Source organism: Heterodontus francisci, chromosome 2 (assembly GCF_036365525.1).
Source record: "Heterodontus francisci isolate sHetFra1 chromosome 2, sHetFra1.hap1, whole genome shotgun sequence".
In the NCBI taxonomy this organism is placed as follows: Eukaryota; Metazoa; Chordata; class Chondrichthyes; order Heterodontiformes; family Heterodontidae; genus Heterodontus; species Heterodontus francisci.
Window position 1 is genome coordinate 33,335,938 of NC_090372.1, and position 25,882 is coordinate 33,361,819.

General features: G+C 45.9%; 2 protein-coding genes across 2 annotated transcripts in view; one reads left to right on the top strand and one right to left on the bottom strand.

Annotated features, from left to right (window-relative positions):
• Positions 1-2,688: 2,688 nt before the first annotated feature.
• acot13 (acyl-CoA thioesterase 13) lies at positions 2,689-11,504 on the bottom strand. The gene is made up of 3 exons (XM_068050139.1): positions 11,137-11,504; positions 4,326-4,510; positions 2,689-2,940 (listed from the first exon to the last, which is right to left on the bottom strand). Exons 1-3 carry the CDS (start codon positions 11,218-11,220, stop codon positions 2,784-2,786), a joined length of 426 nt encoding a protein of 141 aa, XP_067906240.1. The 5' UTR covers positions 11,221-11,504; the 3' UTR covers positions 2,689-2,783.
• A 7,131-nt stretch (positions 11,505-18,635) lies between these two features.
• Positions 18,636-25,882, top strand: part of tdp2b (tyrosyl-DNA phosphodiesterase 2b) — a 40,542-nt gene continuing 33,295 nt past the window's right edge. The window contains exons 1-2 of the mRNA XM_068056805.1: positions 18,636-18,922; positions 23,500-23,597. Of these exons, the coding sequence (XP_067912906.1) occupies positions 18,665-18,922; positions 23,500-23,597 (356 nt within the window). The 5' untranslated portion in view covers positions 18,636-18,664. The remainder of the gene's footprint in view (positions 18,923-23,499; positions 23,598-25,882) is intronic.

Below are 25,882 nucleotides of genomic sequence, written 5' to 3' on the forward strand. Positions count from 1 at the left end.
ATTGTTTCTTGAAAAAATGGTTTTGATTAGCAATTAGAATATGGTAACAACTGTTGGTAGATATACACCATTTTACTGTTTCTACAGAGTTACTGGTTGGTTCAGTAAAAGTGATCCTGTCATTTCGTACTAACAAATGTAATAACCTGTGAGCAAGGAACATTGCACCAAGTGAAATGAAATTTAAAGGAGATAGGAGCAGGTAGCAATTAAACATTTGATCTCTGGCACCGGGGTTGCCTGGCTCTAACAGACGGAATAAAAGTTTCCCCTGTTTGCTGCCTCTAAGGATGGTATGAATAAAGTTGGGCATTTGTAACCTAGTTCTTAATTAGTGTTGGGATGGTAGCAGTTGCAGTAGCTAGTGCTTTTCCAAGGTTGTGTGATGTATTTTTAGGAAGTAGAGTTAGAGTAAATCTCTAAGTTGTATTTCTGACCTGAGAATAGTTGACCTTGGCACATGCTGCCGGAAGTGCAAATGTTTTTAACCTCGATGAACATGAAAATTCTATTTTTAAATAACTACTTTTTTTTAAAGTTGAAACGCGTAACAAAATTTGGCAGCAAGTTTCATTTTTGTAACTTGGCACCCTAACATTATCAAGAGATAATTCTTTAGGGTGGGTTGATTTTTGAAACTTTAACAGTTATCTCAGCATTTTTTATTTGTCTGCAAACAGACGAGCTATAAATGTTTCTTCTGAAATTTTCAAACATGTCTTGTCCATTGACCTCCCAGGCTACTGGATATCTGTGCCCAATGAAGCTACCTTCAGCAGTACTTCACTCACTAAATATGTTTAAGATTGTGTGTTTTGTGGACTTTCACCTTGCCCCAGTAGTGTGTCTCATCACTGCTGAATGATGTGTAAATGGCTAGCAAATGCTGTTTTAATTTGGACCACACCATCCTGAAGAGTACTGAGCTTTTTAAAATAACTTTCAATCCAAAAATATCCTTTTACACAGTATTGGAGCTATTACTGGAGGTCCAGAACTATGTTAACGGCTTGCCTTTATATCGTACCTTTAACATAGCAAAATTTCCCACGGTGCTTAATGAACAATACAAAAAGATTGACACTGAGCCACAGAAGGAGATATTAGGACAGATGAACCAAAGCTTGATCAGAGGTAAGTTTTAAGAGGCATCTTGAAGGAGGAGAGAGGTTTAGGGAGGGAATCCCAGAGCTTGGGGCCAAGGCAACGAAGTATGGCTGCCAATGTTGGAGTGATTAAAAGCGGGGATGTGCAAAAATCAGTGGAGCATAAAAATCTTGAAAGCTTGTAGAGTACACAAAGAGGGGATGTATTTCACTGTGACCCACCTAGTCTAATTCTATGCTCCTGCTTACACCCCGCATTTTACACACACAATTCTCGGTGTAGCACACATGTTTTTCAAAACTGTTGAATATATATAGTTTCTCGAGGTTTGGTGATGCATAGAAAACTTGTGCATTTACTGGTGATACACACAATAGCCGGAATTTTACACCCCCCGCAGGAGCTGGCAGTGGGGGGAGGATGACCATAAAATTGAGTGGGAGGGGAAGGGGCCGTTCCAGTCGCCTTTCCGCCCCTGCTGCAATTTTGCAAGCGGCGATGATGAGAAACAGCCTGCCCACCCCAAGCCAATTGGGGTCGGTGGCTCAGGACCACTAGGAGGCTGCCCAGCAAAGCCTGGCGGCCTCCTTGTTGGCTGGTGGTGGGGAGATCCTCCTGATTGGGCACCCTGTGCTCCCTGGAGAGCCCCTCACACACAAGCCACCCCCACTGCAGCACATTTAGCCCCCTCGACTGACCCACCGCTCCCGGTGGCGCTGCTGGGACTGAGCTGCTGGCCCACTGATTGGCTGGCAGCTCTTGGAGGTGGGACTTACTGTCTCGGGCAAAAGTCCCACTCGAAGCCAATTCAGGGCTTGGGCCACAAAATCATGGTGTGGCTTACAGGCCAGGCGGAGGTGGGCTCCCCCCAACTGTTTGGCCAGTGGGTGGGGGCTCCAACATAAAATTCAGCGTGTACTGCTGTTTGTGCATATCTCACTCTAATATCAGATTAGCTACACTTGATTAACAGGTTTATGAAACTTAATCTCTGATCTGGTATTAACAATTCTTATTGCAAATCCATAAGAATGATAAAGCACACCTAGTCCTAAATGCTAAATACCATGCAGTATATGCTCAATAATGCTGGCTTTCCTTTCTTGTCTGTCTATAGTTGCATGTTGCCAGAAGGGGAAGAAAGTGCTTTGTCTCGTGACTTCCATGCCAGGTCCAGCCCTATTTCTATATCCCCCTTCTCCGCACCCCTGCCACCAACCCCCCCCCCCCCACTCCCCCAGTTCTCTTTCCTCCTTGCCCCATGAAATTCATCAATGGGCAGAAGATTGAGGAAAAAACAAGGTAGGTGAGATAGAGTACAAATAGTTCAGGGTAACAGGGCATGTGATGTGCCCTTCCCAAGGGACTGCCTGACCTTACCCATCTCCTGTGAGATTACACTCCCCACTGTGTGGTATTAGCTACGGATTTGCCATTCTATTCTGTGTTGTATTGCAGTATCCGGGGGAGGCACTGGAGACACAGGCTCTGATTGAGTACAGATCCAGGATATAACCTATTTACTCTCATTCTACCTACTAATTACTCTGGTAAATAATTGAAAGCATAATCCACAAAATGTGAAATTAAATTATTTAATTTGTGTTACATTTTTCTTGGACAGAGTAAGTCCATTCAAGCACGAGAAGAACATTTTCCGTGAGTCAAGAAATTGTTCAGCTGCCTAAATACTTTGTGTGTCGACCTTGAGCTAGAAGATTTCCTGTTACTTTGCTCGTCAAATCTACAGTTGTAAATGCGAGAGATTTACCTTCCTTTAGCACCTGAGCAGTTATGATAATATCCTCTCCCAGTTTCGCTGCATTCATGTATCTAAAAGGAGCAGTAATGACCAGTCACACAATAATAAATTTACAGCTATCGAGAAAATCATAATTGTTATTGGACAGTGACAGTTTTTTTAAAAATCAAAAATAAATCCTATTGTGCAATTTCACTTTCCTCCTAAATTAACCCCTATTCATACTATTTTTCCTAGCTGGTCCACCAGAATACTCTAATTCATAAATATCTCCAACAAGGCCACGCTGTTGCTCTTTAGTTGATCTACTTGTACTTGATCAATATGGAAGTGGAAGTAGCCAATCTACATGCCATAGAAGGTAGATCGAAAAGATGGGTATACCCAAGCTTCACATGCATTGTCAACTGAGTCTGGGTTCAAATCCCACTCCAGAGACTTGAGGACATAATCTAGGCTGACACTCCCAGTGCAGTACTGAGGGAATACTACACGGTCAGAGGTGTCATCTTTTGAATGAGACATTAAACCGAGGCCCCATTTGCCCTTTCTGTATGTAAAAGATCCCAGGTTAGAGGCCTGCTCAGGTTGGGAAAAAAGAACCGGACCCAAGACTGACCCAGCCCAAGTCCCCCCGATTTTGCCCTGAGGCCAACCCGACTCAAACCCGCCCTGACTCGACCCAACCCGAGCCCGACCCAACCATCCCTTTACTTGCCTTCCTGACACTGAACCTGCAAGAAGCTGCAGCGCATGCGTGATGAGGTCACTCAGTCACTGCGCAGACTCAGTTTTGTCCCGAATTCCCAGCTCATAAGTTTTTTTAATTTCAATACTTACCTGCAGAGCACTTACCGCATGTGTCCAACCTGATGCAACCTGGACTCGGCCCGACCCGAGCCCGAAAGCTATGCCCTGAAGATAGGCCCGACCTGACCCGAACCCGACACGTCGTCGGGTCCCCTCGGGTTCGGGTTGGGTAGCAGGCCTCTACCCAGGACACCTTTCAAAGGAGGGCAGGGGAGTTATTGCTGGTGTCCTGGCCAGGCAATATGTTATTCCTCAATCAATGGAATATTTGGTCATTTATCTAATTGCTGTCTGTGGGACATTGCTGTGTGCAAACTGGCTGCAGTGTTTACAACATTACAACAGCAATGGGGTTAAATCGATAGCTCTTTGAAAGAGCTCTGACAAAATGGGTTGACTAGCTTTCTTCTGTGCTATGTGAATGTGTGCCCAGCTTTTTTAAAGTTCCATTTCTCTGCTAACGAATATCTAGATGGTTCTAAATGTCATTAGCATCTCCACCACATCTTGCATTTGAAAACAATCCTCTATGTAGGATGCTATAAATTATTGGCAGTGAATTTAGATGCTGTGCAACAAGACTTCAGTACTGCTACCATACCATCAAAACAGTTTATATTTACCAAGTTCTGAAAATTGCACTCACGTTACATTCATGTCTACACTAACTCCCGGTAGTGCCCGTTCTGTATTAAGTAAGGCTGTCGTTGATACCACGTCAACAAGAGTAGCAGTCAGTCCTCCATGCAGTGTGCCTGCTCGATTCACATGTTCCTGTTGCACTTTCATTTCGCAGACTATTTTCCCAGGACTAGCTGAAACAACAGTCATCTAGACAAAGGTGCAATTGTAATTCCATTAGAAATTAGTTTGCCTTTTAAAAATACTATTTTGCTAAATAACGAGTACTGTTCCTTATGAGACATTAAACTGAAGCCCTGTCTACCTTCTTGGATGGACATAAAAGATTTTATGGTAGTATTTTGACGATCTCCCAGCGACCTTGCTGTGCACACATTGGCTGCCGTGTTTCCCACAAAACAGTAACGACACTTCCGCCTGGAACTGGAAAACTCTATTAACTTTGCTTCTAATTTCCACCATTCTCTCACCTTTACATGGTCCATCTCTGACACTTCCCTTCCCTTCCTCGACTTCTCTGTCTCCATCACTGGGGATAGGCTGTCTACTAATATTCATTATAAGCCCACCGACTCCTACAGCTACCTGGACTACACTTCTTCCCACCCTGCCTCCTGTAAGGACTCCATTCCATTCTCCCAGTTTCTCTGTCTCCGACACATTGCCCTGATGATGCAACCTTCCATGACAGTGCTTCTGATATGTCTTCCTTTTTCCTCAACTGAGAATTCCTCCCCACTGTGGTTAACAGGGCCCTCAACCGTGTCCGGCCCATTTCCCGCACTCATTCCATCTCCTCCCAGAACCGCGACAGGGTTCCCCTCGTCCTCACTTTGCACCCCATCAGCCTCCACATCCAAAGGATCATCCTCTGTCATTTCCGCCACGTCCAGCGTGATGCCAATACCAAACGCTTCTTCCCCTCCCATCCCCTGTCAGCATTCCGAAGGGATCGTTCCCTTCGCGACACCCTGGTCCACTCCTCCATTACCGCCACCACTTCGTCCCCTTCCCACGGCATCTTCCCCAGCAATCGCAGGAGGTGTAATACCTGCCCATTTACCTCCTCTCCTCACTATTCAAGGCCCCAAACGCTCCTTTCAGGCGAAGCAGCAATTTACTTGTACTTCTTTCAATTTAGTATACTGTATTCGCTGCTTACAATGTGGTCTCCTCTACACTGGGGAGACCAAACGCAGATTGGGTGACCGCTTTGCAAAACACCTCTGCTCAGTCCAAAAGCTTCCGGTTGCTGGCCATTTCAACACACCCCCCTGCTCTCACCACATCTCTGTCCTGGGATTGCTGCAGTGTTCCAGTGAACATCAACGCAAGCTTGAGGAACATCATTTACCAATTAGGCATGCTACAGCCTGCCAGACTGAACACTGAGTTCAGTAATTTCAGGGCATGACGGGGCCCCCCTTTTTATTATTTATTTGTTTATTTTAGTTTGTTTCTACTGTGCCTACTCACTGTTTTTTTCATGTTTGTGCTTGGGGCCAGGGCTGTTCATTTTTCTGTCAATTAACACCCTCGCTGTACTAACGCTTTGTCTTTCATCACACCATGAACATACCTTTGCTCCATGACCTTCTGGTCAGTTATTCTCTGTGACCTTGTCCTATCAACACCTCTTTTATTATCTTTTTCCCCACCCCCACTTTACTTGCTTAAAACCTATTACATTTCTAATATTTGCCAGCTCTGATGGGTCACTAACCTGAAACATTAACTCTGCTTTTCTCTCCACAGATGTTGCCAGACCTACTGAGTATTTCCAGCATTTCTTGTTTTTATACCTGAAACATTAACTTTGTTTTTCTCTCCACCGATACTGGCAGACCTGCTGAGCACCACCACCTGCAGTTTCCCCTCCAAGTTACACATCGGACTGAATTTAATGAACCCATCATGGGTCCCGGCAGCGGAACAGGAAATAGTTGCTGTCACCACTCGTCACGTGTGTGGCCAGCCCACCGCAATCACGTGGTGGACAGCCAATTATCATAAAGGAGGCATGGGGCCCGTCCAATCATCTGACTGGGCGCGTGGTTCAAGGGACCGAATAATTGTCAGATGACTCCAGAGCAGGTGCTGACGCCACGTTTAAAGCCCTGCCAGACCTGCTTTCATTGCTGTCTTTGAGTCATTTGCTGATTCGTGTTCTTTGTTAAACCGGTGTTGGCGTGATCCCTGGACCCCTTAACCCACCACCCCCCTCACACCCGGAGAAGGATAGTGCAGTATGACAGAGGCAAGACACCAGGTGACCCTACGGTTTAGCGATGCCTCTCTGGAGAATCTTCTCCAGGCTGCAAGGGAAAGGCATGAGGTCCTCTTCCCCAGTGATGGCAAGGACATGTCCTCCTGCCTGACAAAGCAAGCCTGGATGGAAATTGCAGAAGAGGTAAGCAGCTGTGGGGTCACCGCCTCCTCCCCCCACCCAGCCCCCCGAACATGGGTCCAGTGCAGGAAGGGAGTCAACGACCTCCTTTGTTCTGCCAAGACGAGTGCTCCATATCTCTCCCCTTTTTGCAGATTGCATGTGGCTATGCAGGAGCAAGCGGGACATGGGCAGGGAGGCACCACAAAGTCGCTGGCAAAGGGAGTTAGATATCACCACATCCTGTCAAATGCATGGCTGCATCTTGACCAGATGACACCTTCTTTCACATCTCATCCCTATTAACCCCCTGAGAGCTGACGTGAGGATGAACCATATAGGAAACTCCAGCAGAACTGTCCTGATGCTCTTTCGCCGATGTATGACTATCCCTCTTTCGACTTGCAGGACATGCTGTCCCATTAACAACAGGGAGACCTCGCAGACTGGTGGAAGAATTTCAGACATATGGCCACTCTCGACAGCTGAGAATGAAGTACTGGAGTTGGTGGGGACCCAGGGTGGCCGCTCAATAGCGTATGGTGAGACTGGAGTCTCCATGCAAGAAGAGTGAGAATTGTCTTCAATTGACATACGGTTTACTTCTGGAGATCCACATCACACATGGATATCACGACAAGATCTGCATAGCCTAACTCACAGATGTCTGTGTTCTCTCATGCTGGTAGGCATCCTCAGGTTACTCCAGCAGAAGGGGGACAGCAGTCAACCTCTGAGGAGGAGGAGCAGTTAGAGGATGCACCGTCACATGACTCTCCTGCACCTTACAGTGCAGATACTTTCACCTCAGTGGGTTTAGGCTCAGCTTTAGAATCAGGGTCACAAGCTGGTGACAGCGCTGCACACGCACCCGAGCAGCTGGCTAAGGCTGAGACAGCCGAGGCCTCTGACAGTCAGAGGACTGTGGGTGGCCAGTCCCATGCTGAGCCTCAAGCTCATGAGGAGTCTCTGGTGTCAACAGCACAAGGCATGTTGGAGCTGCAGAGTGAGGTAAGGCAACATGTGACCGAGATGTCAGATGCAATGCGCAATCATGAGCGGACGATGGAGGAGTCCATCCGTGCCATGAGTGCTGCCATGTCTCAGGCATGTGAGCACATGGCTTGTTCCACGGAGAGCCAGATCCCACAGTTGCACACAGACATGCACACCATCGGCTTGGCCATGAGCTCAACGCAGCAGAGGCAAGGCGAGAGAAGAACGTAACACCTGGAGTCATCTCCAGCTCCTTGTCTTCTGGTCAACATAAGCCTTGAAAGGGAGGAGGAGAGGCTGACCACCACAGCTGGGTGCTTCTCTCAGGCTGTTCAGAGTGTGGATAGTGGCCCCTCAGTCCCTCCGCCAGTGAGCCCAGCTCCAGTAGCCGTGACGCCTGAGGAAAGTCTTACACCTGTGCAGGAAACCCTCAGGTAGCTGGGGCCCTCCAGGCCTCAGGCAGCTAGAGGACACTTGCCAAAGTCATCACAGGCCAAGGGGTAGCCTGATCAGCAGGCTGCCTCCAGCCCAGCTTCTTACACAGGAGTCACACCTCATGGAAGCACTCTAAAACATATAAAGACCACCTAGACACACTTGGGGTTTCCTGAGTGTTTGACATTTGCCATTTGTTTTGTCATAAAGTTTTCTTGTTTTTGAAATTAACATTCATTGTGGAAAATGCTTATTCTTTCATGCTTTAATCATGAGATGCTGACTTCACCCTTCTCCCTTAGTGGGCTGCTAGTGTAAGCACAGCCCTCCTTTGGTAAGTGTTTTACATGGGCCAAAGCATATAGTTAAGCTGGGGACTCGGCACAGAACCCAACAGAAAGGAGGTAACAGACAATGCACTGAGGTGAATCTTTATTGAATTCACTATGAAAGGCTATCATGGTGGCTGGAAACAGGTCAGTTTGAGACTGTCTCCTTGCCTCCTTGGCCCGTCGCTCAATGTGACTGGCCTCCAGTGCAAGGGGTTTAACATCCAGTGCTGCCAGCTCATCACCCTCTTCCACATCCTCCTTGTTGGTCGAGGAGTGGTGATCAATCATGTCCTCTTCATGCAAGGCCTTCTCCCTCTGTCGTGCTAGATTGTGCAGAGCACAGCAGAACACGACGAGATGCGAGACCCTCGCTGGGACATTCTGCAGGACTCCATCGGATCGATCCAGGCACCAGAATCTCAGCTTCAGCAGCCCAATAGCCTGCTCGATGGTCGCTCAGGTGGAGCCGTGGCAAGTGTTCTACCTCTCTTCTGCTGCAGTGCGAGGGTTCCTCACAGGCATGAGTAGCCATGTCTTTAATAGGTAGTCCTTGTCCCCAAGAACCCATCCCTTAAGGTGAGTGGGGAGAGTCTGAAAAGCTGTCGCACTTGGGATTGTCGAAGTATGTAGGAGTCGCGGCTGCTTCCCGGGAACCTGGTGCACACTTGTAAGAAATGCTTTCAGTGGTCGCAGACCAAATGAATTTTGATGGAATTAAAGCTGTTCCTGTTGATGAAGGCAGCTGGCTGGTCCATTGGAGCCTTGATGGCCACATTCTTACAATCTATCACACCTTGCACTTGGGGGAATCCAGCGATGGCCCCGAATCCGACGACCTTCTATGCTTGACTGTCAGGGTCAGTCATTAGCACACATAGCCACCAGTCCTCTTGAACAGGCATTGGTTACCTCCTTGATGCAGTGGTGGGCTGCAGCCTGGGAGACCCACGGATGTCCCTGGTGGAGCCTTGAAATGATCCAGATGCATAAACATTAAGTGCCACAGCAATCTTCAAGGGCATAGGGTGACCACTGAATCCCATAGGTCGCAACTCGCCCTGCAGCATGGCACATAAGTCGGTGACAGCCTCCCCCGGGACCCAGAGAGTTTGCTGACAATGCCACTGAGACATCTGGAGGTAGCTGATTCAGTCCAGTACATTCTCTGGCACAGGTGCATCCTTCTTGGCACGGTCGGCTGCTGCTGCTCTTGTTATGCAGCTTCACAGACAGGCGCAGCTGCCTCTTGGCTCTGCCTCTGTCAGGTGCGCTACATCATGCCACAGGGTCCATAAAGACCGGGTGTATGAGACTTCTACCAGGTGATCAGTAGGCCTCCACAGCGCTGTCCTTGCGGAGATGAAGTTGCCTTGGCAGCTTTGCCTTTGCTACTCCTCTCGACTTCCTTCCTAATGGCCCTCACTGCCCACCCTTCCTGAGAGTCAACCCTCTCACCCGATAATATGGCCACTTGGGCAGATCACCCAGCAACATGCCCACCCAGGCAGAGTTGACATGAGTGCAGGCTGACAATGTCCTCCACACTGCACCCCCACCCCCCCACAGCTGCCTTCCCCTATCACTGCATTGAGATCTTGCCTCAGTGTGCACCTTTCAATGGCCGGGAATCCAAAGGCATGTGAGGGCCACCCATCGTCCACTTTAATTCCAAGCACCCCACTGAATTGCTTTCAATTGTATGCCAATGTATTTTAAGAATCAGTTTAACAATTTAAATTACACTCCCATCGTACTGGGGAGGCAAGGCCGACTTGGTGCTTTCCCGCCGTTGACTAAATCTGGAACCGACATCGGATTTCCAGGCGGTCGCCTCCAGTCCCGCTCCAAACAGCCTCACCAAATTCAGCCCATCATCCTGACTTAGATCTGGAGCGCCGCTATTTCACTGTCGCTGGGTCAAAATCCTGGAACTCCCTTCCTAACAGCACTGTGGGTATACCTACCTCACATGGACTGCAAGAACCAAGGAACCAAGAAGGTTCACCACCACCTTCTCAAGGGCAATTAGGGATGGGCGACAAAAGCATCAGTTTTTGAGTGTGTCTGAATGTGTAAAAGATACTCATTACTACAATTGTTGTTGATTACTGAAGTCACTGTGACTGTCTGGGATATCAACACAAATGCTATGACATTGGGAACTAGGCTGATGCTGCTCAAATGTTAGCCACCAGAGGGAGATTTTCATCTCATTCAAATCCCGGTCCCGAAGGTTAAAGGGCATTGCGCTACCTATTGTGCCTTTAAAAGTCATATTGTTAGTGTTTGCAGCACCTTTTAGTATCTGGGGAAGGTGCTATTAAATATACCACCACATAAAACACCGACTGTGGAAGTAAATAAATTAGATTCAGGCATTGATTAGTACAGCATTAACAACCTGGATTAATTTCCCTAAATCATATCAGTGCAGTCGGAACAACTGCATGCACTCCATCCCCAATCTGGGAACTATTACCATTTTCGACCGAATTGTGTGAAAGCAAATTTAAAAAGCTAAATCATGCCCATCAGAATCAGATCTCTACTGACGGTGTGGGCATGTCCTGGAGGGCTATTTACTGTTAGTTTTCTGAGATGCCCTTGATTAAACCAGTGGACTTTGCTTCAGTAAAAGTTAGTAATCCTGTCAGCTATCTGTCTACCTTATTCAAAACCCGATCGAAGCCGGTTCCTCCCGTTAAACCCTGGACGACCTGTCTGAGAACGTTCAAGGACGAAGAAGCCATGGCCTGAAATCTAGTGCAGGTTAAAGTTGCAGCTTCACAGACGACGGGAAGATTCCAGTTACAGACAGGTCTTTACTTGCAGCAGGTTATATTGTTACAGCGCCCTGGGTTCCAGCTCCTGCTGATTGGCAGCTCCTCCCCCGCGCTGGATCTCACACAGCGCTGCAGCTAAACTTCCTCAATCCTATCATTCCCCCTGCTAACACAACTCACTAACTTTCGTTCCTTGCAGCATTTTTGTTTTCGAACTGAGCAAGTTTTAGTCGATCTAAGGCGCATTTTTAGCCTGTATATTAACTGAGGGAAGGGGAGAGTGGGGTAGACACAGCCGCCTATGTGTCCATCCCCCACCCCCCTGTGTGTCCATCCCCCTCTCTGCGTCCATCCCCCCTCCCCCTCTCGGCGTCCTTACCCCTCTCTCCTCTGCGTCCACCCCCTCCCCTTTCTGTGTGTCTATCCCCCTATCCATGTGTCCAGCCCTCTCCCCTCTCTGTGTCCATCCCCCTTTCCGTGTGTTCAGCCCCTCTCCACGTCTCTGTCCATCCCCCTCTCCCCCTTCCTCCAACCATGTCCATCCCCTCTCTCCCCTCTCTCAGCCAGGGACATAGGGGCAATTTGTCTGCATATAAAGTGTATAGCCAACCTAATGCCATCAAAACAATCCAATTTAAAACACATTTCTCTATTTTTAATGAGATACCTGGCATTGTTTTTGCTTGCACAAGTAGTCAATGTCCGCCCTCACATTTGGTGTAGCGAAGCAGAGAATTCAGATAGATGTCCATATGACTGGAGTGATCGTGATCTCTCCCTCTCCCCTCTCTGTTTGACCATCCACCTCTCTGCATGACCATCCCCCTCTCTGCGTGACCATCCCCCTCTCTCTGTGTCCCTCCACCTCTCCCCTGTGTCCAGCCCCCTCTTCACTCCCCTCTGTCTGTCTCCCTCTCTCCCATCCGTGTCCATCCCTGTTACGGCCCTCTTGCCCTTCTCTTATTTGATCGCAACAGGGTTTATTCCTTTTAAACAGTGCTTGTGCTTACCACCTCTGTGAGTGTTTTATCTTTTTCTTTTACTGTGATCTTAAAGAACCAATTGGACAGGTTTTCTTGAGTTTAAACAAGAAAGAGATAAGTTTGTTATACTTAACAATCTAACCCCGATTTAAAATAATAAGAAATACACTACACACTCACGCACAAATTCATACAAGAATCACACACACACAATAGATTACAGAGGAAAAAATAGATTGGTGGTTGGATTAAAGTCCAGAATAAATGGAACATAAATATACAGTCTGTGAAGTGGATGTTCTGGTAGTCCTCTGGCTGAAGCTGTATTCCTGAAGTCCTCAGTTGGTCAAAGTGAACTTTGTGGTTGGCCTGCTTTCCTCGGGGTTTTCTTGAAGGCAGACTGGTAGGTGGCTCTCTTCCCCTGGTCTCTGGCTGTAGCAGTTTGTCGGCTTGGAGGGTCCACAGTCACAGATGGTTTTCAAACTTGATGCTTTCTGGAGAGACAGAGAGAAAGGAAAGCAAACAGTGTTCTCTGCTGCTGCACTCTCAGTTACTGCTTGTTTTCTGTGAGTGTAACAAAACTCCCAGATTTTTCAGAGATGGACACATGGTCACATGATTCTCTCAATCCCCTTTGTTTTTAATGAGGTCCAAAGTCTAAAACCCAAGAACTCTCTTCAGTGGGGTTATCAGTGTTAATCCGCTGGAGGGACGTCTCCACTTATGAATGTCTCAAGATAGCGCTGACTGTCCCGCTAATGAGGATGATCTGCATAATCTACTCAAATCATTGTTCTGGCTGGGCTTCTGGTTAGACTTTTGTCTCCAGTTCAATCTCCTGGTATTTCAGATGCAAATTGCAGTGGCCATCTTGGCTGCTAGTTTTTTTAAAAAGTTAGCTGTCGGACTTTTTCCATTAAAAGTGTAATGTAAGTTTCCAACTGATGAAATTAATATTCCTCATTTAGCATATGGGGTTTTCTTGACAATCCTCCTCTGCCGTCTCTGTGTGTCCAACCCCCCCCCCCCCCCCACAATGCCCTATTCCCCTGCTCTCTGAGCTGGTGCTTCTTTAAAGGGGTACCCAGCTCTCAGCGTGCTCCTTCCATGCTGTGCCTCTGGCTGCATGCAGACCCACTTCCTGCTGTCCTCTCAGCCTCTATCTCTCTCTACCCCACAGTAGCCATTCCCTGAACCGCGCAACAATGGCAGGGGCGTTCAGTCCCAGCGCACCTCTGCCACAAACCACCAGTCGTCGTTCACCCTGCCCAGGCTGCCTGCTGTCAGTCACAGATACTGTGCAATCATAGCCAGATGGTTGGCATCCGTCAGACGCAGATCCTGCCTCCGGCTGACATACACTTTAACAGTAAAGCCATCAATCAAAGCCAAGTCATGGGCAGCCCGGTGTCAGTCAATGAGGATGGCGAGCTGGACGGAAACCACGGACCTCAAAATTTTTTACCACGAACACTGGTGTCTGTGTACAGACATGTTGTTGATCCTTGCCTGCAATTTCAGCACTCTCCAAAAACGTGTGAGGAAATTGGATGGTTTAGTTTAGTTTAGAGATACAGCACTGAAACAGGCCCTTCGGCCCACCGAGCCTGTGCCGACCATCAACCACCCATTTATACTAATCCTACACTAATTCCATATTCCTACCACATCCCCACCTGTCCCTATATTTCCCTACCACCTACCTATACTAGGGGCATGTGGGAGGAAACCGGAGCACCTGGAGGAAACCCACGCAGACACAGGGAGATAAAAGCAAAATACTGCGGATGCTGGAAATCTGAAATAAAAACAAGAAATGCTGGAACCACTCAGCAGGTCTGGCAGCATCTGTGGAAAGAGAAGCAGAGTTAACGTTTTGGGTCAGTGACCCTTCATCGGAACAGACACGGAGAACTTGCAAACTCCACACAGGCAGTACCCAGAATTGAACCCGGGTCTCTGGAGCTGTGAGGCTGCAGTGCTAACCACTGCGCCACTGTGCCATGTGTGTGAATGTCAGGCTGTCTGTCCCCAGATTCTGCTTAGAAAATATGGTCACCCTACAGTAGGAAGTTATTTACTCCTTGAAAGATAAGAAACTAAAATGGCATGGAGGAGCAAAGCAATCTAGAAATACAGATTCATAAATGACAAAAAATAGCAACACAAGTTTATGAGGTCGGTCACAAAGAATACAAAATACTGAGGTTCATTTCTAGATGAATAGAATATGAAAGCAGGGAAATAATGTTAAAACTAAATAGAACCTTGGTTAAACCACACTAAAACAGATTATTGGGTCATTATCTCATTACTAAGTGCAGGAGTTTGCTGTGTCCAAATTTCCTACATTACGACGGTGACTACACTTCAAAATGTGCCTCATTGGCTGTAGAATGCTTTGGGATGACCTGAGGTTGTGAAAGGTCTCTCAGGTGGATATAAACTAATCCATAACATTTTTTGAAAAAGAGGAGGGGAGTTCTCCTGGTGTCCTTGCCAACATCTAACATCATTAACATTATCCAGTATCACTACAACAGACAATGTAATGTAACGTGAAGATGATTAGGAATAACATTATTGTTCTGGATGATTTGGATCATAGATTTCTTGATTTTGGACAGAGAGGGAATGAATGGAGTAAAGGGAGTGGAATTTCTGAAATGTGTACAGAACTCCCTGTTCCAGCAGCACATTTTAAGGGCTACAAGGGGGAGGTGTTGCTAGATGTGGTTATCAGTAATGGATTGGATCAGGTAGATGAGCCAAATGTGGGAGTAGTGACCACAATATGATAAGGTTTAACATCCAATTATAAAATGAATAGTCATTATAAAAACTAAAGCCCCAGACTGGATTAGGGCAGATTTTACAAAGATGAGGAGTGAGCTAGGTGAGGTGAGGTAGAAGGAGACATTTGCACACAGGAATGAGAACAACAGTGGGATATTTTTTAAAAGGTACAGAATAAGTATTTTCCATTACAAATGATGGAAATTACTAGTAGTTTTGGGATGCCATGGATAAATAAAGTTGTTAGAAACCAATTAAAGTTGAAGAAGAGGCCTATAAGAAAAAATGATGAAAAGGGAGACCATGAGAAAAAGAATAGGTTAAGAAAAAGACATGGAGGGAGTATGAAGAAAACTATTTCAAAACATCATAAAGAATGGTAACGTTTTTTAAAAATCAGTAAACAGGGAAATGAAGGAGGAAATTGACGACGCCCAAGATATTTTTCAAAGCTCTATTGAGTGTGGATGTGTACTGGAGAACTAGACATCGGACAATGTAGTACCCCTTTTATCAGAGGGTATCAGAGCTAAGTACAGGCCAGTTAGTTTAAAGTCTGTGGTAGGGAAAATTTTTGTCTTTAGTTAAGGATAAAGTTTCAATGTATCTAAATAAAGAGAAAATAATTAGAAGTACCAACATGGATTTCAAAAGATATGCTCTTATTTAACAAACCTCATAGGATTCTTTGAGGAGGTAATAGTAGATGGGGAAATGCAGTGGCTGCTGGTGTATTTGAAGTTTAGAAAAGCCTTTAACAAGGTACCACACGGTAGATTATTAGGGAAAATTAAGGGCATTGAATTAGGAGAAGACAACATACTATTAAAAATTGGTTAGAGGGGAGAAGAGAGAGAGTAGGAGTTAAGGACATTTTTTCAGAATGGTTGTAAGTAGGTAGTGATTTCCCCACAGGGTTCAGTTCTGGGGTCACATCTGTTCATTGTGTATGTCAATGATTTGGATATAAGCTTAGAGGGAGAGGTGTCAAAATTTGCAGATCATACCAAAATAAGAGAAATAGTTAATTTATTAGAAGACCAAAGGAAACCGCAAAGGAATATTGCTAAGATTGGGCAATAGGTTAAAAGGTGGCAGGAGGAATTCAGTGTTAGTAAATTTGAGGTAATGCTCAAGAGGAGGGCACTAGTAGTGTAGCTCAAAAATAAATTGAACTAAATTATAATTTTGTCCTCATCATTTATGATACAAGTAAGATCCTGTGGTATCTACCAGTCACAGAAGGCCTCGAGCATACTGGTGAAAACTGTGTGATCTCTCTCCTGGGTGTACTTTAGGCCATAAAACAAAGGCAGGACGTCAGAGCGACCCTCCCTGTGAATCCTGGACGTGTGAATTTTGGCCAGGCCCTGGAGCAGAGCCATAAGATGATCCTCCAATCTGCCAGCTCTACCACACTCCAACACAGACCCCCACCCACACCGAATCTATCAGGTGGTCAATTGGGTTGCCAGCCCTCCAGGATTGCCCTGGAGTCTCCAGGAATTGAAGGTTAATTTCCTGAAAATTACTGTGAGCATTCCAGGATAAAAAAAAGAGCATTAAAAAAGTGCATCTCTTTCATTTTCTTTGAACATTTCTGTTTATGAGAAATATAAAAAATGCAAATGGGGAAGAATGGATATTTGACCAGTTTTATGTGGGGGGAATCATGTGATGAAATCAGAGTTGGCAACCCTTGTGGTCAAAATTCAGGAGCATCAGGCTGAAGTGCTGCCAAAAAATTGAGGAGTGTCCCCTTTAATTAGTGGAACAGGGGCTGTAACCTTTCACAGTCCAAATAAATATGAAAACTTGCCAGCATGCCGCAGAAAGGGAGGTGCAGCGAAGGTATCGTGTTCGAATGAGTGTGAGCAGGGATCACAACAGCTCCAAGCTAAAAATGTCAGTCCCAGTGAGGGACATTTGAAAGTTTGTGCTATGCTGCAGTCTCCCTGCTGATGGGGCTAGAGAGTGACCGGAAACCAGAGACTACCCCGCCCTCCTCCTCCAATCACCTTGGTAATGCTGAGAGTGCGCAGTCCATGTGTCCGGAGGAGGGGGATGGAATCGGAATAAAACAAAAACAAGAAATGCTGGAAATACTCAGCAGGTCTGGCAACATCTGTGGAGAGAGAAGCAGAGTTAATATTTCAGGTCAGTGTCCCTTCATCAGAACTGGCAAATATTAGAAATGTAATAGGTTTTAAGCAAGTAAAGCGGGAGTGGGGCAAGAGATAACAAAACGGAAAGTGTTGATAGGCCAAGGTCACAGAGAATAACTGACCAGAAGGTCATGGAGCAAAGGCAAATGGTATGTTAATGGTGTGGTGAAATACAAAGCGTTAGTACAGAGAGGGTGTTAATTGATGGAAAAATGAACAGCTCTGGCCCCAAGCACAAACATGAAAAAAAACAGTGGGTAGGCACAGTAGAAACAAACTAAACAAACTAAAATAAAATTAACAAATAAAAAATTAAAATTAAAAAAGAAAAAAGAAAAAATAACTAAAAATAAAAAGGGGGCCCATCATGCTCTGAAATTATTGAACTCCATGTTCAGTCTGGCAGGCTGTAGCGTGCCTAATCGATAAATGAGGTGCTGTTCCTCGAGCTTGCGTTGATGTTCACTGGAACACTGCAGCAATCCCAGACAGAGATGTGGTGAGAGCAGGGGGGTGGGGTTTTACTGGCCAGCAACCGGAAGCACAGGGTGATGCTTTCGGACTGACTGGAGGTGTTCCGCAAAGCGGTCACCCAACCTGCGTTTGGTCTCCCCAATGTAGAGGAGACCACATTGTGAGCAGTGAATACAGTATACTAAATTGAAAGAAGTACAAGTAAATCGCTGCTTCACCTGAAAGGAGTGTTCGAGGCCTTGGATAGCGAGGAGGTAAATGAGTAGGTCTTACACCTCCTGCGATTGCAGGGGAAGATGCCGTGGGTAGGAGATGAGGTGTGGGGATAATGGAGGAGTGGACCAGGGTGTCGCGAAGGGAATGATCCCTTCGGAATGCTGACAGTGGAGGGGAAGGGAAGATGTTTTTGGCAGTGGCATCATGCTGGAGGTGGCGGAAATGGCGGAGGATGATCTTTTGGATGTGGAGGCTGGTGGGGTGGAAAGTGAGGAAAAGGGGAACCCTGTCGCAGTTCTGGGAGGGAGCGGAAGGGGTGAGGGTAGAGGTGCGGGAAATGGGCCGGACCTGTCAACCACAGTGGGGAGGAATCCTCGGCTGAGGAAAAAGGAGGACGTATCAGAAGCGCTGCCGTGGAAGGTAGCATCATCAGGGCAGATGCGTCGGAGACGGAGAACTGGGAGAATGGAATGGAGTCCTTACAGGAGGCAGGGTGTGAAGAAATGTAGTTGAGGCAGCTGTGGGAGTTGGTGGGCTTATAATGAATATTAATAGACGTTACTGGCATTTTCAGTTTTGGCTCAATTAGTAGCACTCTTGCCTCTGAGTGAGAAGATTCAAGTCCCACTCCAGGACTTGAGCACAAAAATTAAGCTGACAGTGCAGCACAGTACTGAAGGAGTGCTGTCCTGTCTTTCAGACAATGTTAAACCAAAGGCCTTTCAGGGGGAAAGAATCAGAATTTCCACCTAGTCTAAATCCCCTCGGCAGCGGCGCATGCGCAGAGCTCGGACGATGAGCGAGCCGCAGAGCAAGAGAGCGAGGCTGGGCGGCCCGGAGCAACTTGTAGCGGCCAGGCCCCAGCATGAAGAGCCGACTGGTAAGGCCGGTCCGACGGCCAAGGAGGAGGAGGAGGAAGTGGAAGTGGAGAGGCGCCGACACCGCGAGGGTCTTTGTGCCGAATTCGCTGTTGTGACCGGTACTGATGAGGCCATAGCTCAGTGTTACCTGGCGGAAAATGACTGGCTCCTAGAAGTAGGTTCACTGAGTGGTAAAAGTTGGTGGCCTGTTCGTGCTGATTTCATTTAAAGTGCCATAGAGTGAAAGGCATTGGAGTGGCCAGTGTGGTTGGCATCTTTCCATCTACTAAAGATGATGGAATCCATTTAGAGGGGGAGGGGGGGTGACTTCTCTTGGTGCACCTTTGCTGGTGACTGTGAAGGCCAGTCCTTCAAAGGCAGGTTCTGCCACAAGTGCTGCACATGAAGCTGCCAAGTGATGCTGTGAGTTGTTGTTTCTGATGTTGGCGCCTGTTGCCAAGCTACTGTACGAGCTGGTCGTCATAGTAGTGCACACCAGTCCACTGGATGTGTCGCCATTTCCCTCTTCCGCCAGCTAGTGATCCCCAGGCACGATAGTCAACATTTAGGGCCTTCATGTCGCGCTTGCAAGGCTCCTTGAAGCGGAGCTTTGGATGCCCCACTGGTCATCTGGCTGCTGCTACCTCAGCATACAGAAGGTCCTTGGGTATGCGTCTTCCAGCCTGCAGACGTGTCCGATCCACTGAAGGCCCCTCTGTTTGATTAGTGCCAACTTGGGAACTCTGCCATTGAAAGGACTGCTACATTTTGTGATTTTTGTCCTGCCAGAATATACCTATAATGCATTACAGACAGTGAAGATGGAAATTATGAGCTGTTTTTCCAGGTAGCTGTATGTCACCCATGCTGCACAGCCATACAACAAGGTGCTGAGAACACAGGCCTTATAAACCATCAGCTTGGTGTTATTCCATGCGCATTTCGCAAATTGGCTGAAGGTGATAGCTGCTTTTCCTATGCGTGCATCAAGCTCTGCATCAAAAAACAGATCATAGAATCATAGAAAGTTTACGGCACAGAAAGAGGCCACTTGGCCCATTGTGTCTGTGCTGGCTGAAACACGAGCCAACCAGTCTAATCGCACCTTCCATCGTTTGGTCTGTAGCCCTTCAGGTTACGGCACTTGAGGTGCATATCTGGACATCTTTTAAGGGTTGAGGGTTTCTGCCCTACTACCCTTTCAGGCAATGAGTTCCAGACCCCCACCACCTTCTGGGTGAAAACATTTTTCCTCATCTCCCCTCTAATCTTTCTACCAATCACTTTTAATCGATGCCCCCTAGTCACTTACCTCTCTGCTAAGGTTCACATCCATTCTATCCAGGCCCCTCACAATTTAGTACATTTCAATCAGATCTCCCCTCAGCCTAAAGGACTGCTACCCGACCTGAACCCGATGGGACCCGACGACATGTGTCGGGTTTGGGTCAGGTCGGGTCCGGCTTTCGGGCTCGGGTTGGGCCGGGCCGGAGACACATGGTAAGTATTGAAATTAAAAAACTTACCTGAGCTGTGAGTCCGGGACGAAACTGAGTCTGCGCAGTGAGCGAGTGACGTCACTATGAAGTCATCATACTTGCGCTGCAGGTTCAGAGTCGGAAGGTAAGTAAAGGGATGGTCGGGCTCAGGTCGGGTCGAGTCGGGGTCGGGCTTGGGGCAAAATTGGTCTGCTGTGGTTCAGTCGGGCTCTTTTTCCCGACCTGAGTAGGCCTTTACCTCAGCCTTCTCTGTTCTAAGGAGAACAACTCCAGCTTATCCAATCTTTCCTCATAGCTGCATTTTTCCAGTCCCGGCAACATCCCCGTAAATCTCCTCTGTGCCCTCTCTAGTGCAATTACTTCTTCTTTGGCCTCCTTGTCTCGAGAGACAATAGGTAAGCGCCTGGAGGTGGTCAGTGGTTTGTGAAGCAGCGCCTGGAGTGGCTATAAAGGTCAATTCTAGAGTGACAGACTCTTCCACAGGTGCTGCAGATAAAATTGGTTGTCGGGGCTGTTGCACAGTTGGCTCTCTCCTTGAGCTTCTGTCTTTTTTCCTGCCAACTGCTAAGTCTCTTCGACTCGCCACGCTTTAGCCCCGTCTTTATGGTTGCCCGCCTTTCTGTAATGTGGTGACCAGACCTGCACACAGTACTCAAGTTGTGGCCTAACCAATGATTTGTACAGTTCCAGCATAACCTCCCTGCTCTTATATTCTATACCTTGGCTAATAAATGAAAGGATCCCATCTGCCTTCTTAACCACTTTCTTGACCTGCCCTGCCACCTTCAGGGATTTGTGGACATTCACTCTAAGGTCCCTCACTTCTTCTACACCTCTCAGTATTCTCCCATTAATCCTGTATTCCTTTGCCCTGTTTGACCTCCCCAAAAGCATCACCTCACACTTCTCTGGGTGAATTCCATTTGCCACTTTTCTGCCCATCTGACCAGACCATCAATATCTTCCTGCAGCTATCCTCCTCACTATCTACCACATGGCTAATCTTTGTGTTGTCTGCAGACTTCTTGATCATGCCCCCTACATTTACATCCAAATTGTTAATATATACCACAAAAAGCAGGGGACCCAGCAATGAGCCCTGCAGAACGCCACTGGAAACAGCCCTCCAGTCACGAAAACCCGTCAACAATTACCCTTTGTTTCCTGCTATTGAGCCAATTTTGCATCCACCTTGCTGCATTTCCCTGGATCCCATGGGATTTTTTTTTAACTAGTCTGCCATGTGGGACCTTGTCAAAAGCCTTGCTAAAATCCATGTAGACCACATCAACTGCACTACTCTCATCTATCAAGTTGGTCAGACAAGATCTTCCCTGATCAAATCCCTGCTGACTGTCCTTGATTAATCTGCGCCCTTCTAGATGACAGTTTATCCTGTGTCTCAGAATCGATTTCGTTAATTTGCACATTACTGAGGTTAGACTGACTGGCCTGTAATTTTTCGGTCGATCCCTCACTCCCTTTTTAAACGGAGGTACAACTTTAGCAGTCTTCCAATCCTCTGGCACCAGTCCTTCCGCTATTTCCTCTCTTGCTTCTTTTAACAGCCAGAGGTACATTTCATCCAGCCCTGGTGATTTATCAACTTTCAAGGATGCTAATCCCATTAATACTTCCTCTCTCCCTATGTTTATCACATCCAATACTTCACACCTCTCTTCCTTAACTACAATATCTGCATTGCCCCCCTCTTTTGTGAAGACAGGCACAAAGTATTCATTGAGAACAATACCAACAGCTTCTGCCCCTACACATAGGTTACCTTTTTGGTCTTTTATGGGCTCTACTCGTTCCTTTGTTATCCTCTTACTCTTAATGTATTGATAAAACATCTTTGGGCTCACCTTGATTGTCGCTGTGGAGCCAAGGTAGCAGAATTTGCTAACCACTTCCAGTGGGGTGTTATTTAGTGTGAAAGGGGAGGAGATGCAGCACCTTGTCCCACGACCACAGTTGTCTTGATGCTTGTGGTCAAGGAGAACAAGTTACAGGCATGGGAGAGACAATCCATGAGTCTTTGTAGCTGAATTTCCATGTGAGCAACTCCTGCAGCATCATCAGCCTAGAGGAGTTCTCTGATCAGGACGTGATGTGTTTTTGTCTTCGCTTTCAGCCTTGATAGATTGTAGAGCTTGCCGTCTGTCCCAGTGCGCAAGTAGACTCCTTCCATATCAGCAGGGAAGGTGAAAAGAGGCGTTGGAATTGCTACATTGATCAATTTACTGTTCAGTGAAGAATGGGACATTCAGTTTTATTTGAGGATCTGGGTACTGCTGGCAGAGCTACATCCATTGTCCATCGCTAGTTCTTCACTGTCTTTCGCATGAGATACTGACTGCTTTCTCAGGTGGACGTAAGAGATCCCATTATTTTGAAGAAGAGCAGCAGACCTTTCCCCAGACCAACATGCTAAATTGATGTAACATCTCAGAAGATACACTACTGCAAAATCCACCATTTTGTAGCTATCTTGGAAAGGTGGACTGGGTCATTTCAGGGAAATCTATATTGCGATTCAGTGTTGCATTGATAATGGCAATATAAGTGGGAGGTCAGTGCAAACAGGTAGTTAACATTTATGGAGTGTTACCTATGTGTTTCCTACATTACAACAGTGGCTGCACTTCAAAAGTACTTAATTGGCTGTAAAGTGCTTTGGTAGTCCAGATGTCATTAAAGGTGCTATTTCTTTGCCTAGGCACTTATCATATTTTCTTACTGTTTCAATCTTACTACCAAAGAGATTTTAAAAGTGCTAGGTTATACCTCAGGCACAGTACGCTATAGCTGTCCTTTAAGTATCTCCATTTCTGTTAACTGCAGTGGTATTGTAGTAGCACATGGGAGATGAAGGAGAAAAATCGTATGTACCTTGGTAGGGTCATTTCCTTTCTTTGTTAAGTTTTCTTTCATGTTCTAAGCTCCCACCCAGCCAACCACATCCAACCTAGTTGTGGTTTGGGGCATTACTGCTTTAATTATTTGCTCCTAATCAATCTCATTATAGTGAGATTTAAATTTGATTAACTGTCATAGAATACAAGAGAGTAGCCTGAGGGTAGGGAAGGGTACAAAAACCAGATCAGCTATTGTAAGATGATGGCTGCTCGTAAAAGCATAGTTACAGACTGTGGCACTTTTATAGTTAAACTGCATCAATGTGATTGTTTGGAAAAAAAAGGTGACTGAAGATTATTTTGGATTGATTTTTATTTTCTGTAATTATTTGCAGAGAGCCCTTAATTCCTATTTTGAAGCACCTGTCCAGCCATCTTCCTCTACAATGGAACCTGCCTCGCAGTTGGTTGAAGAAGCAGACTCCCAGGGATGGTATGCATGGACTCCATTTATTTTAACCATTACTTAACCATTCTTCGGAGTGTAGTGTAACTAATAAATAGGGAAAAATACAAAGCTTATGGTGTAAACATTTATAAGAATTTTATAGTTGTCTATAATATACATAGACGTGTGTGTCTCTGTACAGATTCACATTTTGATGTGGAGAACATCCCCTTGCACATCCCTGAATATCCTTGATTTTGAAATAATTGGCTATCGTCAGAAACTTGCCCTAAACTTATAACTCTGTAAAACTGGTTGATAGCTTAATTTGCCTGTAAACAAAGTTTGAATGGGAAGTCAAGCTACTTTTTAAAAAAAAACCCCGAAAATGCTGGAAATACTCAGCAGGACAGGCAGCTTCTGTGGAGAAAAAGTCCTGTGAGCTTTCATCAGAACTGGCAAAAGTTAGAAATGTAATAGGTTTTGAGCAAGTGAAAGGTGGGAAGGAGGAATAAGAACAAAAGGGAAGGTCTGTGACAGGATGGCGGGCAGGACAAATGATTAAATGACAAATGTTTTCATGGTACAAAGCCAAGGGGAGTCATAATTGGGCAAGTAAAGAAACAAAAGATGCATCTGGATGAGATGTAAATGGCAGGAAAGCAGCCGCCCAAACACAAAGTAAAGGGATTAAGAAAGAAACTGGGAGGGGAGAACCAGCAAAACAAAAACAAGAAAAAAAAAAGGGGGCAGAGGTTATGATCTAAAATTATTGAACACAAGGTTGAGTCCAGAAGGCTGTAAAGTGCCCAGTCGAAAGATAAGGTATTGTTTTTGAGCTTGTGTTACACTTCATTGGAACACTGTAGCAGGCCAAGGACAGAAAGGGAGCACAGTGGGGAATTGAAATCATAAGTGACAGGAAGCTCAGGGTTGCTCTTGTGGACTGAACAGAGGTGATCCACCCAGTCTGCGTTTTAGTCTTCCTAGTGTAGAGGAGACCACATTATATAACTATATAAATTATATAGTTTAGATGAGTACTATTATCAGAAACACAAGAAAAGAAATAATATTTACAAAAAAAACTGAACATTCAAATTGCAACCTTTTATTTTCCTTTCAGGAAGTAATGTGAATGGAAATTCTATGCACAGTATTTCCGTTGTTTATTTGTCTTTTGTTAAATAAGTTCACTTAATAGTTTAATCCTAAAATTAGGGCTGATGATGTAAAGCTATGCTGCTAATTGAAGACAGGAGAGAGATCCTATAGAAAGGTACAGGAAATTCCAGTAGTTAAAATAATTCTCTGAAAGGGTGTTCCATGTATTATCCTGGGTGCATTAGTGGAGGTAGACAAAGACACTTCTAAAGGCATTAGGGATTTACATCTCACCTATGATTGGCTAAAGATATGGGAGCCATGAAATCTGGAGTAAGCAAGGTGAAAAGGACCCAAAAAGGAATAAGTAGCAACATAAGGGGGGAGAAAAAGAAACTGCAGTCTAACTGGTTCATCGGTGTTGTTGGTTTAATTAAGATTGGAATGCAATCGGAACACAATATATGATGAGGGTCTCATCCGAGTTGCAATCATTCATGGCACTGACCATAAGTTACTTGCAGCATGTGGATTATCAGACTGCCCGTGTGATATTAATTGCATATTCAATTACTTCTCATCTCGTGTATTCTGCGTCTCATTATAAACCTGAAAAGTAACCTTTGATTTTCCTATTTTAAGGGTTATATTTTCCTCCATCTGCGAATTAATATTTGTAAAAAAAAAATCTGCTTTGGACCCTCTTAACTTATTTCATTTCTTCTTCCTTTTTCCTCAACTCCCCTTGCCAGCATTCAGCTGTTGTAACAAAGCAGTCGTACACTGGTTACACAGTTCCAAATCCAAATTTTTTTAACCATGTAGTCATGTAGCTGCTCATTATTCTGCTATTAACACTCTCTCTGGACTAATGCTTCGTCTTCCACCACAAGCATTAACACACGCTTTGCCTTTGTCCCAGGACAGCTTTGTTATTTAATCACCCTCTCCCCTAAAGGCCTGCTCTGGGCTGCAAATAAAACCCGACCCGAGCCCGACAGAACCACAACTGACCCCAAGCCCGACCCGGCCTGAGTCCTTCCATTTTTTCCCACACCTGACCCGACCATCAGTTGACTTACCTTCTGTTTTTCACTTTGTTGCTGATCTGCACAAGTTTAAAATAACTGTAACAAAACCACCTTTCTAGTCCAAAAATTAAATTAACACTTACCTGTGATAGAGTGTGTCTGACTCGTCCCGACCCGAGCCCGAATGCCGGACCA